General features: G+C 46.1%; 1 protein-coding gene across 1 annotated transcript in view; it reads left to right on the top strand.

Moving 5' to 3' along the window:
* The window catches only part of arfgef3 (ARFGEF family member 3), a 77,385-nt gene that overhangs the window by 10,374 nt on the left and 49,412 nt on the right, over nucleotides 1-17,599 (top strand). Inside the window, exons 5-16 of the mRNA XM_008295472.1 lie at nucleotides 403-471; nucleotides 8,311-8,427; nucleotides 8,542-8,587; nucleotides 10,614-10,698; nucleotides 11,817-11,921; nucleotides 12,706-12,830; nucleotides 13,097-13,344; nucleotides 14,131-14,243; nucleotides 14,414-14,546; nucleotides 15,405-15,762; nucleotides 15,865-16,006; nucleotides 17,228-17,580. Of these exons, the coding sequence (XP_008293694.1) occupies nucleotides 403-471; nucleotides 8,311-8,427; nucleotides 8,542-8,587; nucleotides 10,614-10,698; nucleotides 11,817-11,921; nucleotides 12,706-12,830; nucleotides 13,097-13,344; nucleotides 14,131-14,243; nucleotides 14,414-14,546; nucleotides 15,405-15,762; nucleotides 15,865-16,006; nucleotides 17,228-17,580 (1,894 nt within the window). The remainder of the gene's footprint in view (nucleotides 1-402; nucleotides 472-8,310; nucleotides 8,428-8,541; nucleotides 8,588-10,613; nucleotides 10,699-11,816; nucleotides 11,922-12,705; nucleotides 12,831-13,096; nucleotides 13,345-14,130; nucleotides 14,244-14,413; nucleotides 14,547-15,404; nucleotides 15,763-15,864; nucleotides 16,007-17,227; nucleotides 17,581-17,599) is intronic.

The raw sequence follows: 17,599 nt of genomic DNA, 5'->3' as shown, positions 1-17,599 counted from the left end.
AGTATGGAGCCTAGTTATAGATGTAAACAGTAAAATATCTGTAGCATGGAGAGCCACCATGTTTCCAGTGTCGGTAACAGCTGGGAGTAAATGTTTTGTAAGTTGAGTCCAAGTTTTTTAAAGTAAATAACCAAAGAAACTCAACTTTTCTGATTTACGGCATAATAACGACGTCACGCTGCACCGAAGACATTCTGAGTGTGTTTTACGTCCAGCCGTGACTGTGCTGCTTCCTCAGAGGTGCAGGACTTTATGTTGCAGTGAAAAATGATCCCGCAATGAGGAGAAATGTGACAGATAACCCAGAAGCTGCTCCGTGTTCAGAGACTTAACAACAGAAGCATTCATCACATCATAATGAATTCCTCCTTATGTCAGAGTGTGTCTGTGTTCTGTGTGCAGGTCCTGCTGTGCATCACCTACTCACCCAACTTCGACATTAACGGAGACTCCATCCTGCGGATTGCGGAGGTCAGACGGCCCGTTTAATGCATTTCAGCTTCATTCTCAGATGCGTGAGAGTTTGTCCAGCAGCAGGAGTGAATGTGGAGCGTTTCAGACTCCTTGTTCAGCAGCTGTGTGGAAGAGAAATGGAAGAACGGTCTGAGGTTGTTTTTAGAGCTCAGCTTTGATGAGGAAGTAACCCATACGCTGTCAAGTTTAAATACACTCATAAAGACCACATATATCACAGCAGAGCTGACTTTCCAATGACTCCTGTAACTCTGAATCTTTTATGATGTAATCCGTGAAACACGTTCATCTCTGTCACCAGAAACAATCGTGCAGTTTGCTTCTGTCATGGATTTATTACAGGTCTCATAGCCTGGCTCGTGGGTTTTAACAATCTGGCAGATTTAACTCAAAATAAGGATGTTTGTTATCAGCAAAAGCAAACCATGTAACACATAGTAATCAGTGTGACTGTCAGCAGTAGTGTGGGTGTGGATGAGTGAACATGACGGGATGTGAGGAGTTGTGGAGCAGAAACGAAGCAAGAAGGTGACAGAGAAAGACGTGTCGGGTCAGAATGAATGAGAGGGAGACCGAGAGGGGGATGGCTGAGCTTTATGGGCCGTCCTGATGCCTTCAGGGACCCACAGGTAAACGGATTCTAGGCCTCCACGGCAGCAGCTGACACTGGGCCGTCACACAGGTCTTATGGAAACATACCAGAATCTGCAGGGTCAAAAACACTCATACAGCAACATACATGTCTGTCCACCAGCTTCTGGCTGATCCTGTGACTCTTCTCATGACAGAGTCGGTGCAGTTTAACTAAACTTGTTGGCTTTCTGTCACAGATCTGTGTTTCTTCATCAGTCCACAGCTTCCTGATGGTTGAAGCAGGACTTTGAGGAGATCTGTCCTTTAACCGTTTCTTTACCACTTTTCATGTGTTTGAGGTCGTGGTCTTGTTGAAACACCAGTTACATCCAAGATCAACCTTCTGGCTGGTGGCTTTGTGGAGGTAATCCTCCTCCTTCATTATGTTGCTGCCACCACTGTGCTTGGCAGGTGTTTTTGGGTTCAAAGGCCTCATCTTCTCTCCTCTAAGCTTATTTCTGCTCTTTGTGGCCAAACAGCCTCATCAGTCTTTCTTCTGACCCCAGAACCTTCCTGCAGAAGGCTGCACATCCTTTTCAGTTTCTTATTTGTGGAGCCTTTCCTAAATTGTCCCCCCATGACGAAGCAAAGCCGAGGCATAGATCGTCTTCACGGTCACGGTATCGATTGCACTGTCTCGGGCCGGGCCGATGACAGATTGCGTCACGCCTCGTTTTAAAAAGGAAAGCGAAGTGTGAGCGCAGCGGGCGGAACACCGTCTATTTTTAAAGGTGAAGCTTCCCTCCGTCCCCGTTCAGCCGAAGGCCTCGTCTCACGCTGTACGGCATCAATTATTCAGGAACAGTGAGATGAGTTTTCCAATGTGCGCGCACACACACACACACACACACACACACACACATGGGGATGAAGAATCAGCTGATTTGGAAAAAACACAAACAAAGAACAGGAGGGAGCTGAAAATAAACCGAGGAACCGACCGAGGTGAAGAAAGTAGTTGTGTTCATGCAAACTGTGACTGTGGCCTGTTGGCTGTGAGTGACCTCTGGGCACGCTGTGAGGCACACTCACCATTTAATACAGAAACATGTCTGTGAAGTTCTGTCCTGCAGGAAGCTTTGGGTTTGTCCTCCTGAGAGATTTGCATGCTGTAGTCCAGGTTCTGATGCTGTGTCTCAGCTCGCCGCCGGCGTTGCTCGATGGCGGTGCTTAAAATAAACCAGAGAATGTAAAGAATGTGAGTTTGGATGAATAATGAATGTGTGCGGCCGCTAATGATCCAGAGTGAACACGCTGCTGTGGAAATCAACAGGCTCAGCTCGGGACTATAGATGAGTGTCCACGCCGGAGAGGTGTGTGTAATGCAGCCGTTTACTGTGATCATTATGAAGGCGTTATGCAGCCGTTAATCAAGGCTCGGTTCTGTTGGCTGCACAGTGGACCAAGTGCAACTATGTCCTTATAGTTCATCGTTTTTATTATGTCCACTGAAAACACTGATTAATAAAACCTAGAAAAACTATGTTTTAGCCCTAAAAAAGAGGGAGAACAGTTCCGAGCATGTTTGTCTCAGACTCTTAGCATCGACTCGATTTGCTCATTGAAAGGATTTTCTGAGGACAGAGGAGGTCGATATCTGCATCTGTTCAACCAACAACATTCTCTTTCTGTGTTCTGTTCCCACAAAATACTGTTTCAAGCATCAGATTTAAAGTGAATCAGATCCACACATCAGACTGCACGGTTCTCGTTTTCCGTTTGTCAGACGTCGATTTGAGGCTTTTTGGATACGCTGAGCTGTTCTTTGGAACTTTATTTATAAGACACAGAGTTCGTTGACCTGCAGGCTTCTCGTGAGCAAAACAAGCGAGTAAGAGGAGAAGAGCGCTGAGAAGAAAGGTTTGGCTGCAACTAGTTTGTGTGACCGTTTAAATCGGCACAACCACAGCGACAGAACGTTTGTCAGTGAGAAAGGTTAGAAACTTTGTCAGCCTTTCAAAAATGTTGTTTTGTTTTGTATTTTTGATGCAAATTAATTCCCCCAGGACTGCAAGTAGCTCAGTGGTCAGCATCGTTAGCGCCTCACAGCTAGAAGGTCGCCGGTTGGTGTCCCGGTGAGGACACCCGGGATCTTTCTGCGTGGAGTCTCCATGTTCTCCCCGTGCAGCGTGGGTTCTCTCCGGGTTCTCCGGCTTCCTCCCACAGTCCAGAAACATGCTGAGGTTAATTGGTGATTGTAAATTGTCCGTAGGTGTGAATGTGAGTGTGCTTGGTTGTCTGTCTCTAAGTGTAGCCCTGTGATAGACTGGTTACCTGTCCAGGTGAACCTGCCTTCACCCTGAGTCAGCTGGGATAGGCTCCGCCCCCCATAGTGAGGATGAAGGTGTAGAGATGATGGATGGAAGGAAGCTAAAAACTCCATGTTGTCAGCTCCAGTTTGATGTAAAGGTTTGAGAGGAGTCCAGCCGCCTCACTGAGCATCTGCCTCGCTAACTCCTGCACACGATGCTCCTCCTGCTCGAGGAACAGACAGACATGAATCAGTATGAAGAAGTCTAAATAATACTTGATGGATGCACGTGTCGATCATGGAGCTCATTTTTTTCTCCACAATATAACAAACGACTTCGGGTAGAAGAAATATCTGCTTTTGTTGCGTTCTTTGTGTTTTTCTGAGTGATGCGTTTGGACTGACCGGTACCTGTAGTCAGCTACAGGTTGGAGCAGAGATGCATGTGGAGAGTCATGACTGAAAAATAGCATCTATAGAAACTTCTCAACTCAGTCCTGCATCCTCATCTTCATCCCCACTGAGCTGCTTGTTCAACATGTTTGAAAAGTTTGTCCCTTTGCAAATGGGCTCCAGAACCGAATTCAGCCGCCGTGTTGCGGCTGTGTTAAACCATTTACAGACCTCGTGATTCCCCTGAGTAGGACACGTTACACACAGCACAATGAACCCGTCCTGTGATCCAACAACTGCCATCTTAGTCGTTAACGCTCAGTCCCGCCGCCCCCGCCGTCCCCAAACATCAACCCAAATGCCAAAATCCGCATATTGTTTTTCCAAATTGGAGCATGTTTTCCCGCGTCGCCGCCACCCTCGGCGTCTCCTGCACCCAGGTGATGTGTGACGTCCATTAACAGCTCATAAAACCTGGTCAACACGGTGTGTTAATGGGCTGTGTGCTGCCAGCTCTGGCCATCTGGTGCCGGTGTGCTTCTGTTTGTGTCGGGTTGTAACTCAGGGCGGCTGGAAAGGCTGTCAGCAGCACTCCATTATCAGCAGCGTCCCACACAGCCGGCGAGGCTGGGCGCTCGCTCTTAATGCAGGGATTGGCAGCGCTGAGGGATTTGTTCAGTTTCAGACGCTGGGAGCTTTAAACTTTATCTCTAATACGAGCATCAGTTACACGAACACATATCTGCAGCTACAGACGCTTGAGGCCTCTTTAACATTTCCTACAGAAATCTGACGCCGCCGTCGTGACCACCAGAACCAGACGAAGCCTCTCTGACCCTCAGACTGTATGTAACAGACGGACGTATCAACGGGCTCATCGCCCACCTGTTGGTGGACCAACGTACACTGTAAAAAAAACAGAAAACAGGTTTTCTTCAACACTTCATAATTGGAATCCTTCTGAACGATTTACTGACATGTCACAGATTAACCAGTTTTGATAAAATGCAGATAAATTCATAGAAAAAACATTAATTTACACATTAAGTGTAAAAAAACAGGCCGAAACTGAAAATATAGTCCACAAAAAATCTGTATTGTCATAATTAATTCTTTTACAACATTTGACCGTAGATTTATTTTCTGTATTTTAATGATAGAATATTTTTGTCAAACACATATTTCACATTATTTATTTATTATTTATCTAAAAGTTATCAATGTTAAGGATTGGAAAATAGAAAATACATCTTTAAACTGTTTTTCCTGTTTTATTAAATGCTGCTAATATCTAGCAGAATTACAAAAAAAAGCATTAATTTAGAAAAACATAAATAACATCCACATCAAAAATCTGTATACTGTAAAGTGTGTGACTGTAAAACCGCAAAGTTTTACTGTATTTAAATCAATTTAAAGTCAATTAAATTAAAAAAAATATGTCACTAATATTTTCCATTAATATTACCAGCTTCATAGTTTGTTTTATTTTTACCCTATTTTTTAAATGAATTATAGTATTTCACCATTTTTTAAATATATTAAATAATAATTTTAATATATAAATTATATATAAATATATATATATATGTTTTATTTTCCAGTTTATATATTTTTGTCACATATTTAATTTTTAATTTTTTTATTTTTTTATTTTAAACAACATACCGATGCCTTTAGTTTGGAGTGTGGTAGTTGCCATCTTGCTCTTTTGGATCCGTCAGCCATGAGGCCGCCCTGCCCTGATACATACTCGGCTTTATCGACCGTTTTCCTCCAAATGGGACTGAAAGTTAAACAATTACCACTTTGCTGTTTGAAGAAGACGTGAAACTTGTCATTAAGACCCAAACTCTTTAGGAAAATCCATCCTGAGGGAGCAAATGAAGGGACAACTGGGCTTATTTTCTCATAGACCTCTATACAGTCTGACACCTTGTTGCTAGCGGTGGAGTCGCCCCCTGCTGGCTGTCAGTCAGAATGCAGGTTTAGCTACAGCTAGCTTTCATATACAGTCTAAAATCAGATCTGCTCTTGGTGAAATCTCTCTGCTGCAGAACTGAAACCTGATGTATGAGTTTTGATCATGAACCTACGATGGGTGGAAGCCAAACCTGCACCTTTTAGATGTCGGAAACCTCAAGTCACAAACTGACTTTCATTTAATTCACAGCAAGTTCTCCACTAGTGAGAGCTGTCAGTCATTGTCAGACAGAAACTAGCCACAGAATAGCAGCATAAGCTCCAGTTTTATCGCCACCTACAGGCAGAGACAGTAATGGCTGCAGTGGTTTATGACTTCTGGCACAACGAGCATGAGCGCTGTTCATCTTTTCCTGCTTTCATTTTCTCTGCTTCAGAACATGCACTATATGGAGGTAAAATATCAAAACACAAGCTGAGCATCATTAAATCAGATGAAACTTTTGCACAAACGATAGTGAAATGTATCTCAGGTTTTACCCGCATCAGCTCCAGATACATGACCTCACTGCTCCAGGTTGAAGAGATTAAATATTAAACCTTGATCATATTCTTACTTACACTAAACGGCAGCTATTAAAAAGAGGCTGCATCGATCGCCAGGAGGAAGCATTAAAACTGTAGGAGCTGAAAGGAGCTGTGATGTTGGGAGGCATGCATATTCATCGCCGCTGTAGGACCTAATGGTGCAGGAAGCATTGATTTCCCATTGATTAGACGCAGGTGATGTAAAACATCCCCGAGGCAGCCGGGATGTCCAATACGATACGATCTTTGTTGAGGCTGGTAGTTCTCAGCCCTTCAGAGGATAATTAGTAAAATAAATCCTGGCATTTCATCGTCGTCGTGGCCTCCACCGCCTTCCTGTTTACATCTGGAGGTGTTTGTGATACTGAACAGTTCCTATTGGAGAACACACACTGAACCCTCTGAAACCCAGCAGCAGCACGTCTGAACGGCATGCTGTGTTTTAATAAATCCCCCAAATGACACGATTTATTGGAACACAAACCAAAAGAATTGAGGGATTTTTAACTTTCCAGCGGGCCTTGAACTTCTCATCTTATTGTTTCATTCATTTATTGTTTCTCCAGACATGCAGCCTTTGCATCGACCGAATTCTGTAAAAGTAAATGTTTTGTCTAATTGGGCTTCTTCTGAACAGTTTCTCACAGTGCTTACTGATACTTGTTTTTGGTGGGAACAAATATTGAATTTGGACATCGGTGATATCGGTTATCGGCGATATCAGAAATCTTCATATCGGATATCGGTATCGGCCAGAAATGTTAATATCGTGCATCACTGTGTTGAATGTGTTAATTCAAGGTTTTCCTAAAATGTTTTTGTACCGTGAATAGTCCAACAAATCCAGCTTTTGTTTCCTATTTGTTGTGCTGTATTTATGGCAGTGTGATGGTGTCGTGTGTGAGTTCTCTCCACTTCTATCCATAATCATATTGTTTCCATAGAGGTGCAGGATTTAATATCGCAGTGAGTGAAAATGAGACCGGAGCAAAAAAACGTAATGAGTTCGACAGTTGGATCAGTTTATTTCCAGCCCATTTGGCCAATCAGACGCCGGCTCAGTCGGCCGCTCTCAGGTTAACTGATGTCAGTTTGGTTTAGAGGAAATATTTCACGGGGAGCAGCAGGGAAATTAGACTTTAATTTGTTTTAGTTTTAGATTTAGTTCTGAACCGGTTGGGTGTTCATTTGCTCAGTAGAAGGATGGTTTGAGCAGGATTTCTTTATTTAGTGTCACATCATCATGTTGAAAGATGTCATTAAACGTCACACACTGTCCTCGTATGGTGCACATCTAGTCGTGCTTGTTGTGTCCACACCCAGAAAACAGCTCCTACACTAAACCGTCTTCACACAAATACCACGAAATAACGTTCTTAAAACTTCTTTAATGTGGAGAAAGGTGCTAACTGTGCAGCAGATACGCTTCAGAGGGCCTCAGTCTGCTGTCAGGCTGTCCGTCCAGATTACCTGCAGCTGCTTCTACCCCAGATGTAAGTCTTTCACACTGAACCCTCAGAGCTTTTTGTCAGGAATCGGCTCCATGTCGTGACTATCGCTGGACCTTCTTGAAGGTTTCTGAATAGTGACGACTGGACAAACTGTAGATGTGTGTGCTGAACAGGAGGAGCCATTAACCGAGGGTCTGAGTGCTAAAAACAACCCGGCTGTACTTTCCAGACCAGCAGAGTGCTTTGGATAAAAGCATCGAGTGGAAACTGTGTGTGTGTGTGTGTGTGTGTGTGTAGGTGTGTGTGTGGTGTGTGCGTGTGTGCGTGTGTGCATGTGTGTGTGTGTGTGTAGCTGCTGTCTGGTCTCGGTGATCCACAGCGTTCTGCTCTGTGACCTTCTGCTCTGTCCGGAGGATGTTTGACACGCTGACAATACATCCTTCTGGTTACCACAGCGACCAGTGACGCCATGGAAACCTCCATAAATCTTCAGTTTGCGATGCAGTCTTGTGCGTCACGGCTTTCTTGTGTGTGTGTGTGTGTGTGTGTGTGTGTGTGTGTGTGTGTGTGTGTGTGTGTGTGTGTGTTTCTTTGCAGGTGTGTATCGGGACGTACGTGTCCAGCTGCCACCAGCGCAGCATCAACACGGCGGTGAGGGCGACGCTGAGCCAGATCCTGGGCGACCTGACGCTGCAGCTGCGCCACAGACAGGAGGTGAGCGCGCCGCGCATCGTGCACACGCTCTGGTGCTGCGCAGGTACGTGCACGACGTCGCGTTGTGTCGACGCTCAAAGTCACCCGTGCCCTCTGCTCTGTGTTGGTCCCCAGGGCGCCGATGGAGACGAGGTTCCTGCGCCGCCGCTGCAGAGGAGAGGTACATCACCGCCGTCGTGTCACCTCTGGCTGCTCTCATTAGCTGCAGGCCCGCAGTGACCTCTGTTATGTACCCACGCATGTGATTTAAACACATGGACTCTTATGAGCACCGTGGACGGACACAGAGGTTTTTACCCTCGCTAGTATAAAACGTCTTCTCAACACTCTGATTGAAACACATAAATATTAACACATGTGTTCTTATATTAACTCTTGTTGACATAAAACATCTTCCTGAACTGAAACTTAGCATCAGTCACCACAGCAGCCCGTCCAACCCATCTGGGTCCAGCTGAAGCTGTCATGAGTAAACTGGACCATCCTGGACAGCTCAACAGGTTGGGCAGGTGACCATGTACAGGGCTGTAGTCCCCGATACAGGGGCCGCGGTTCAATTCCAGCCAGCAGCTCATTTGCTGCATGTCCTTTCCCTGCATTTCTCTTTCACTGTCCGATACATTAAAGGCAGAAAAGCCCCCAAAAATATCTTTTAAAAAAAACTAGACCATCCTTAGAAGAACATTTAAAAAAAAAAAAAAGGTTCCACTTCAAAGAATTAGATTCCACAAACTTAAAAGAAAAAAAAAATCTGTCCTTAGTTTATGTCATTTTCCTAAAACTCCCCGTATGTGAATGTCCTCACTCTCCAGAAATGTCCTGAAATTTCTTTATCTTTGCAAAGAAGCATCCTGTCTTTCACTTCAACCCTCTGAGTAGTTTCTGGGCCTTTCTTGCTGCTCTACATTTCTCCTCAGCGTCGGCTTGTTATTTCACTGCAGTCTGTGGAACCAGAACAGGGATGACTAGATGGAGAGCAAACTGTGTGCAGTGTGATAACTATATGATGCTATAAACTGTAAAAGCTCAACGTCTTTGATCATTTATTGTTTTAAAAATGAAATCAACATGCACAACTGTTGTCCAAGTGCTCACAAATGTGACCAACAGTAGAACAATGGTGAGCCCACATATTACAGATGTTTTAAAGCTCACAGTTTAATTTGTTTCTGTTCTTTTCTCATATTTACTGTTTGGAAGCACAGCCGGCAGGTCAGCCTGAAAGTCTGAGTCACTGATGGCCTCACAGAGCGCTGAGCTCTGTTGTTTACAGAATCTGCTTTGAGCAAATAGTTGATTTTTGGCAATATTTAATACAAGATGTGTAGATTATTGTGATTTTGATGAAATATTACGCTTGTAGGCTAACAGTGTGTCACAGATAATTAGTTCAGAGAACATCAGAAAATATAGAATCTGGCAGTTCTTTCTGTTCTTACAGCTTGTGGCTCTGATAACTGGTGCATAAACAACCTGCTGTTCAGAGGATTTAAAGGATTCCTTCAGAGAGAATTCTGATGACGTTTAACGTCGACTCTCAAAGTCGACTGTGGACTTACTGAACTGAAGCACGCGTTAACCTCACAGACGAGCTCGCAGTGTGTTCATGTTCAGATTGTGTCGACTAAAGCGAGGCTGCTGGGATGTTCTCAGAGGATGAACCCTTTTGACTCACACAACAAAGTCACCTCTCTTTTGGTGCCACCTGCAGGAGGAATGTCACTTTTTTTTTTTTTTTTTTGCCCTTGTCGTAGCAAGAATCCAAAAATAGCGACGCCTCCACAGCTCTCTCCATCCACAACATGTTTGTTTCCTCATGTGAGCGTCGCATTAAAGCTGCAAGGCCACCGGCAGCGGTGGAAGTTCAGTCGTGTTTAGTGCGCGTCACAAACTGCTTTACAGCCGGTGTAGAGCCGCTGTAATCACCAACATGAAACACCTGGCGCTGCTTCTTTATGATACAATAAACAATCAGACACACATGAGGAGCTCAGACAGATGCTTTCTGCAGGCAGAGCGCCAGACAGCTTCATCGATTCTATTATATTTATTGCAGAGGAATGAGGAGGTGAGCGGGAGGAAGGAGGGAGACACGAGGAAAAGCAATGAGGTTTTTATCGCTGTTCCTACAAACTGAACAAAGATAAAGTCAAATTAACCTTTTTACGGTGCGTTTGTGTTTGCAGATATTTCCCCCACCAGCCAGGCGCTGTGTGAAGACGTGGTGACGGTTCTGACCGTGTTCTGTGAGAAGCTGGAGTCGGTGGACAGGTGACGCTGCAGTTTTCCACCAGCTCACATGATCTTCTGTTTCCTTTGTTCTTCTAGAGGATGTTTCAGCGTCTCAGTGAATCAGTAGGCTTTAAAATAGGAGCATAACTTTCTAAAGGAATTGCAGCTAACACACAGAAAACGGATGATAACTGACTTTGTGCAGGATTTAAGGAAGAACATGTTCAGCATTGGGTGAGATGCTTCTGTCAGTAGAGTCCAGTGTGCTGCAGAGCGTGTTGATTTCAACATACATCAGGTAAACTGCTGCTCAGGTTAGGGTCAGAGGTTCTAGCTCCCACTGAAGGAGAATCACCAGCACCAAACAAGACACATGGAGAATAAAAATGAGCCATTACAGTATTTTTATCCAGTTTTATAAATCAGATTGAAGCGTAGTCGAGCTTCTTGTTCATACAATGGTCAGAAAATGTTTCTGCAGATTAAGGCGACACAGACTTATTGTCTCTACGGTGTGCAGAGTGTTTCTGGTTGTAAGCAGACCTCACAGCCTTCATACAGTTCAGATGAATGAGGTCCATAAATATCCCCCCTCATGGACAGCCATCAGAAGCTGTAGAGACCAACACACTATGTTAGTGTTGGTGGGAGGCTGTGACCGTGTGTTTCTGTCATAAAGTCGTGCATTTCAGCATAGAGGCTGATGCACAGTGTTCACTGGAGGAACCTGAGCAGCCCAGGTTCACTCCTCAGAGGTAGGAAGTCCTCCTCATTGGTCTAAACATGGACAGAAATGAAGCTGCATTTGACATGAACGTTTACTGAGATCGAACATCGCCTCAAATCACCAGTTTGACAGTAAATCTACATTTATTGTCTCTTTGTAAAAACGTCTGTGTTGCTTTGGATCACTAGAAGTTACTGATAACGCTGGAAGAGCAGCTTCTCTCCTGCAGGGTTTTATGCCATCCAGCTCCCTGGACCTGTAGTCGTCCTGTCATAGCGTAGATTTCCCGCTACCAGAGGAGCGGCAGACGTCTAGTTTCCTCTCAGATCACATAAAAAACGACAAGCTGGAAAGTTAATTTAAAAAAAAAAAGAAGTCCTGCCTACTTAAGCTTTAAACAGATCTAATTTATGCTGTTTCCGCCCTCCAGTGACAACCAGCTGCTGCAGCTGCTCTACCTGGAGTGCATCCTCTCCATGCTCAGCAGCTGCCCTCCCACAATGCACCTGTCCAGAGGCTTCACCGACCTCGTGTGGTAAGAGTCCCCGACGCTGCACACGAGTAGAACAAGCAGACAAAAGTTAGAACTCAATCAGACTGAGAACAGAAATATCTGAACTGTGAAGCGTTCAAGTGTCCTCCCCTGAGAGGAACATGAACAATAAAAATAGATTATTTGATGGCAATTTATGCTGATCGTGCTGTTAAATTACCGTAATGTCTGGACTATTGAGGCACCTGAATATAAGCCCCACCCACTGACTCTAAACATAAACCAGGTGTGTTCATATCCAGGCTGCACTAAGCTGCAGGTGTCCACGTTGGAACATGAGATATTTACACAGAAAGATGTTTGAACCTTTAATTAAATGCGTAGCGGTAACATCCACAGATACGTACCGTAGAGGCTTTTTTCTGAACACTTCCTGTAACACGGCTGGTTAAGGAAATAAAACTCCAGCAGCTACCAGGAAAAGTCACTGATGGCTATCTTCATCTTCCTCCTGCACTAAAACCACTAAAGTCGTCTTTTTCAGTGTCTTCAGGAGCTGAACAGCCTCAGAATCACTTCATCACTTCCTCAGTCTCTCTGTCGTCGGCGCTCTCAGCATCACTTTGGTCTCCAGGTGAATTCATAAAAACACATAAATTAGCTGCATCGTTGTATAAGCCGCAGTGTTCAAAGCGGGTGAAGGAAGTAGGAGCTTATAGTCCGGACATTACGGTAATTTGAGAAGTCTTGGATAGTGTTCGGTTTTCTAATTACGGTGTTTTATTGCATCAATAATCCCCAAAAACGTGAACATTCCTCCTGGCAGGAAGCAGCTGTGTCCGTCCCTGGTGGCCATCATGGGAAACCCCGTCAATGACAAAACCATCGCCTCCCACCACGGCTACATGTCGGCGGCGGAGCGAGATCGACTCTCGGAGAGACTCGGTCTGGGTGAGCAGATCCAGCAGATAAACCCTCTGAGTGGAGCGTTTATACGACAACACGAGGGCCGGCGTGGGCTGGAGAGGGTCCATATGGCAGACATGAAGGAAGAAACACATTTACAGAGATTGTGTTTAATGAACGCCTGTAAAGTTTAATCAGCTGTTAGATCAGTAATGAAGCTAACGGCGTGTGACCAGCTGCTGCTGTTCAGTCTGGTTCTCTGAGGGGTGTTGACTTCTTGTTGCTTCCTCGTTCCTCCGTGTTCTCCTCAGGAATCGGCCAGGAGGTGGACCTCTCCACCGGAGGCGTGTCCGACCAGGGCCGAGGCTCCGGCTGCTCCTCCAGCGCCCCCGCCAGGATCGCGCCGGTAGTGCGGACGGTGTGCTACATCGCGGCGGAGCTGGTGCGCCTGGTGAGCTGCGTGGAGTCGATGAAGCCGGTGCTGCAGTCGCTGTACCACCGGATCCTGCTGTACCCGCCGCCTCAGCACCGCACCGAGGCCATCCGCATCATGAAGGAGGTGGGAGGACGACACGATGCTTCTCACCGTTTCCTAAAGCTTCATAGCTTCCTCCTTTGATGTCTTACTTTCAAACCTCTGGAAAAGTGTTCAGGGTTTTTTTTAGGCTTGTGTCACATTTTTCCTCATTGTGGGTTCATTTAAAGTCCTGCACCTCTATGGAAACAGAACAACCAGGACGAGAAGGAGAACAAACTCAGACATGTCTTCTGTGCAGCACGACACAGTAATCAGCTTTCAAACATCAAACAAACATAGAATGAATGCTTCATTTATTTGATTCTACAAAGTTTTATAAACCTGGAATCAACATGTCCCCAGATGTTACGGAACTGGAACAAACCTACACACTAGAGGTTTTCTAGATATTTTAGATGGATGGATGCTTTTATTTTAGTCTTTACTTTGTACTGCTGCAGTCCAGTTGTGCTGAACAGTCCCAGGTTTGTTGTCATGAGCCTGTTGGTCACCACTGAGTCACTGACGGCTTCCTGGTTGTGCAGAAGAATGTTTTTCTGTTTACGGACTCTGGTTGGAACAAACGCTTTATTTTTGGCCAATTTTTGTTAAATATTCTGATTTCAGATTAGATTTGGTCATTCTGGCTCTGATAAATGGGAAACTTTGTGAAGGCAGCATGCTTTTTAACCCGACGGCAGGTTTTAGTGTTCGGAGGGTTAATAAGCAAAGTTTTCCACGAATCCAAAATATGCAGGTGAAAACTGAAAATGCATTTATGAAAAGTAGTAAATGAATGTAAGCGAACGTGTTCTGTGTGTTTGTCAGATCCTGGGCAGCCCCCAGCGGCTCTACGACCTGGCCGGTCCCTGCATGGCTGAACCTGAAACCAGGAAACGCTCCTTCTCCAAGAGGAAGTCCCACCTGGACCTGCTGAAGCTGTCAGTAACTGATGAGCTGTGAAGTCTGTAGAGGCTCTACAAGCTTATTTTGGTCACAATAGTTCTTAAAGTAGTTCAGTTATGAATCAGATGTAAGCTTGTTCTCAGCTCATGTTCTCTGACTTTAAGCGAAGTGTTCACAATGTGATGCCTGTTTGTTTGTGATGCAGAGTGATGGACGGGATGACGGAGGCCTGCATGAAGGGAGGCATCGAGGCCTGTTACGCCTCCGTCTCCTGCGCTTGTGCTCTGCTCGGCGCTCTGGACGAGCTGTCGCAGGGCCGCGGCATCCAGTCCGAACAGGTACGTACGACCACAGACACCGAGACGGGACCTCCATCCGTCTAATAATCCACTGAGTTGTTTTAGTTTACCCTCTGAACCTCCAGACCCACCGACAGGTTTGAAATTCATGTTGAAGTGACACCAGTTATCAGACAAAACCTGTGAGAACAGAAACAGTTGTCAGATTTTAAACTCTCTGATGGTCCTTGAACTGCTCATCTGTGAAGTTTAAAATGGCTTCATCACTTCGTTCTATAGATGTAATCTAAACTTGACCAACAATAAACAGTTTTCACAAAGTAGATTCTATAAAAAACAGAAGAATTCTCCATTTCTCGGTGAAACCAAAAAGCCGTGAGCGATTTGGCTGCAACTAACAGTCGTGTAATAAAAAATTCAGAAACTTTTCCACTGAAATGGACTGAATGCCGCTGGAGACGAGTATAGAAACAAAATGTAAGAAGTGAAATATTTACAGCATTTAGAGTCCAGTACCGGTAAGACCTGTTGACATCTGGAAAAATGTAGTACGTTTTGATTTGGGTGTTTTTAATTTTTTTAAACTAATTTGTAAAGAAATGCACGTTTATTTCATGATTAATGGCTTATCAGTGCACAGCCTCTGACTTCTCTGTTTGTTGCTGTGGCCTTACTGTCTTCATAAATGTACAGAACTTTACTTTGCAGTGAAACATGAGCCCACAGTGAGTAAAACGACCTGAAAGTGTTTCGGGTTCAGAGGGTCGGGATCAGCCAGTCCTTTATCTACTGAAGGCTTCTCAGGGAGTTGGCATGAAGGGAGATGAAAGTTATGGAAGAAATTAGCTTAAAAACGAGGATTAAGTGTGAAATAGTGACGCAGCAGATGTGTTTCAGGCTCGACTCCTCCTCAGACGACTGGAGGATCTGAAAGACGGAACCGAGTCGACCCGTGAGTCCATGGAGATCAACGAGGCCGACTTCCGGTGGCAGAGACACATCCTGTCCTCGGAGCAGCCTCCCTGGGACCCCGGCTCCTCCTCCTCCTCCAACGTGGCCGCCGCCAGCGCCGCCGAGCGCAGCCCCGACATCAGCATCAGCATCACCACGGAGACGGGCCAGACCACCCTGGACCTGGAGGTGGGGGAGCTCGGCATGGGGCTGGCCCACACCACTCCGGAGGAATGCGGCGAGGAAGCCCGCCTCCCCTCGCCCTCGTCCTGCGGCGGTCAGGAGGCGACCAAACCGGGCCTCGGTCCGGACCGGGGGAGCCAGAGGGAGGAGGGAGGTGGAGGCACAGTGGAGGTGGAGGGACGGGTGGAGAAGGAGCGAGCTGGAGGAGGTGGAGGAGGAGGAGAAAGAGGAGGTGCAGTTCCTCCAGATGTGGTGCAGAGGAGTCACGCCCTCGTCTACCCCGACATCACCAACTTCCTGTCGGTGGAGTCCAGGACCCGGTCGCACCACGGAGCGGGGTCCCGCTACAGCGAGAGCAACTTCAGGTACAGGTGTCTGTCGACTCTGGTTGTCTTTGATGGTCAGTAGTTTGGCTCTTTGAAGACAAGTTTCAGACTTCAGCGCCATCTAGTGGCCGATTCCATAGAAACGTTAGCGCTCACGGGAATCTGACATCCTCAACACGTCACTAGTGGAGGTTTTATAATTTAGTTTTATGTTCTTTCTGAAACATCATAATGAAAAAAGGCTAAAAAAAAAAAAAGTTCACGCTCACTTGAGGTGGTTTTTACTCTGTGTGTGAGCTGGATGCACGTTTTCCAAATAAGTCTGAAGATCCTCAGTCATCCAGGTCCTGGTTGTTCTTGTAGATTGATCGTAGCAGCTGGACCTGCTTGAGTTCCTTGAAGACGTTCCACCTTCATCCAAGAGGCTTCATCAGCTCTGACTGACTAGTTGGGAGTTCCACATACTGACATCCTGAAGGATCCATTAACACCTGAGTTTGGGTTTTAATTGGGGGTTTGTTGCTCCTCCCCCTCGTTATGTGACTCGTTAGTGCTCCCCCTGCCACAGTGGGGTTCGTTAGGGTCTCTGTGGCTAGGTGTGGATGTGGGTTCATTTTCCTGGGGAGAGATCTGAGGACTGAACTGTAACAGGTGAAGCCTCAGACCTCCACCTCTGCTGAGGGATGGTCTTTCCAGGTGGACATAGATGCTTCTTTCAGCCCTGTCCCTCAGACCATCTGTCCTCCCTTATTAAAACGTGTACGTTGTTGTCTTCAGATGAGTGTCCTTTGTCCTTAAGATGCAGGTGAACTGCTGAGTCCTGATCCAAATAAGTTCCAAACACTGAACTTCTACACCAGGAGCAGAATTTATTAAAGTCCTGCCTGGTGTAGCCGGTGCTGACCACTGGCTCTATGCCGCCTCGTTCATTCACTGAAATAGAAACCAGCCATTTTATCCAAATCAAGAAAACATGTTGGTTTATGAAACGGAGAAACTGCCCGGTGGGTTTTATTCTTGGCCCTCACTCAGCCGTTATTCCAGCGTGATGAATTCCTAAATGCTAAACAGAAGGCAGCTTTTCTATCATGGCTCCATCATCACACTGAGATTATTCAGACTGTGACAAATAAAACTGTAAATCGATGCAGGATGTTGTTCACTGTCAGCAAAGACAGTCTGAAATCTGAAATTTGAATTAAAAATAATGAGAAGCAGTTCTGTATACGCGTCATGATGCCCCTGTGTGTGCTCCAGCAGTATGGAGGAGCAGGACTTGTCGCGGACAGAGTTCGACTCCTGTGACCAGTACTCGATGGCCGCCGAGAAGGACTCGGGCCGCTCCGACGTGTCCGACATCGGCTCTGACAACGTGTCGCTGGCCGACGAGGAGCAGCAGACGCCCCGGGACTGTCCGGGCCACCGCTCGCTGCGCACCGCCGCCCTGTCGCTCAAGCTGCTGCGCAACCAGGAGGCCGACCAGCAGAGCGCCCGGCTCTTCGTCCAGTCGCTGGCCGCCCTTCTGCCCAGGCTGCTGGGGCTGCCCGGCGCCACCGAGGTGGACCTGTCGCTGCAGAACTTCTCCTCCACATTCTGCTCCGGACTGCAGGCGGGTGAGTTCATTTCTCAGCC

The sequence above is a fragment of the Stegastes partitus genome, unplaced genomic scaffold, assembly GCF_000690725.1.
Source record: "Stegastes partitus isolate 25-593 unplaced genomic scaffold, Stegastes_partitus-1.0.2 Scaffold1050, whole genome shotgun sequence".
NCBI classification, from domain to species: Eukaryota; Metazoa; Chordata; class Actinopteri; family Pomacentridae; genus Stegastes; species Stegastes partitus.
The sequence above is the reverse complement of the archived record's forward strand: the minus strand, read 5'-3'. Positions and strand labels throughout refer to the sequence as shown.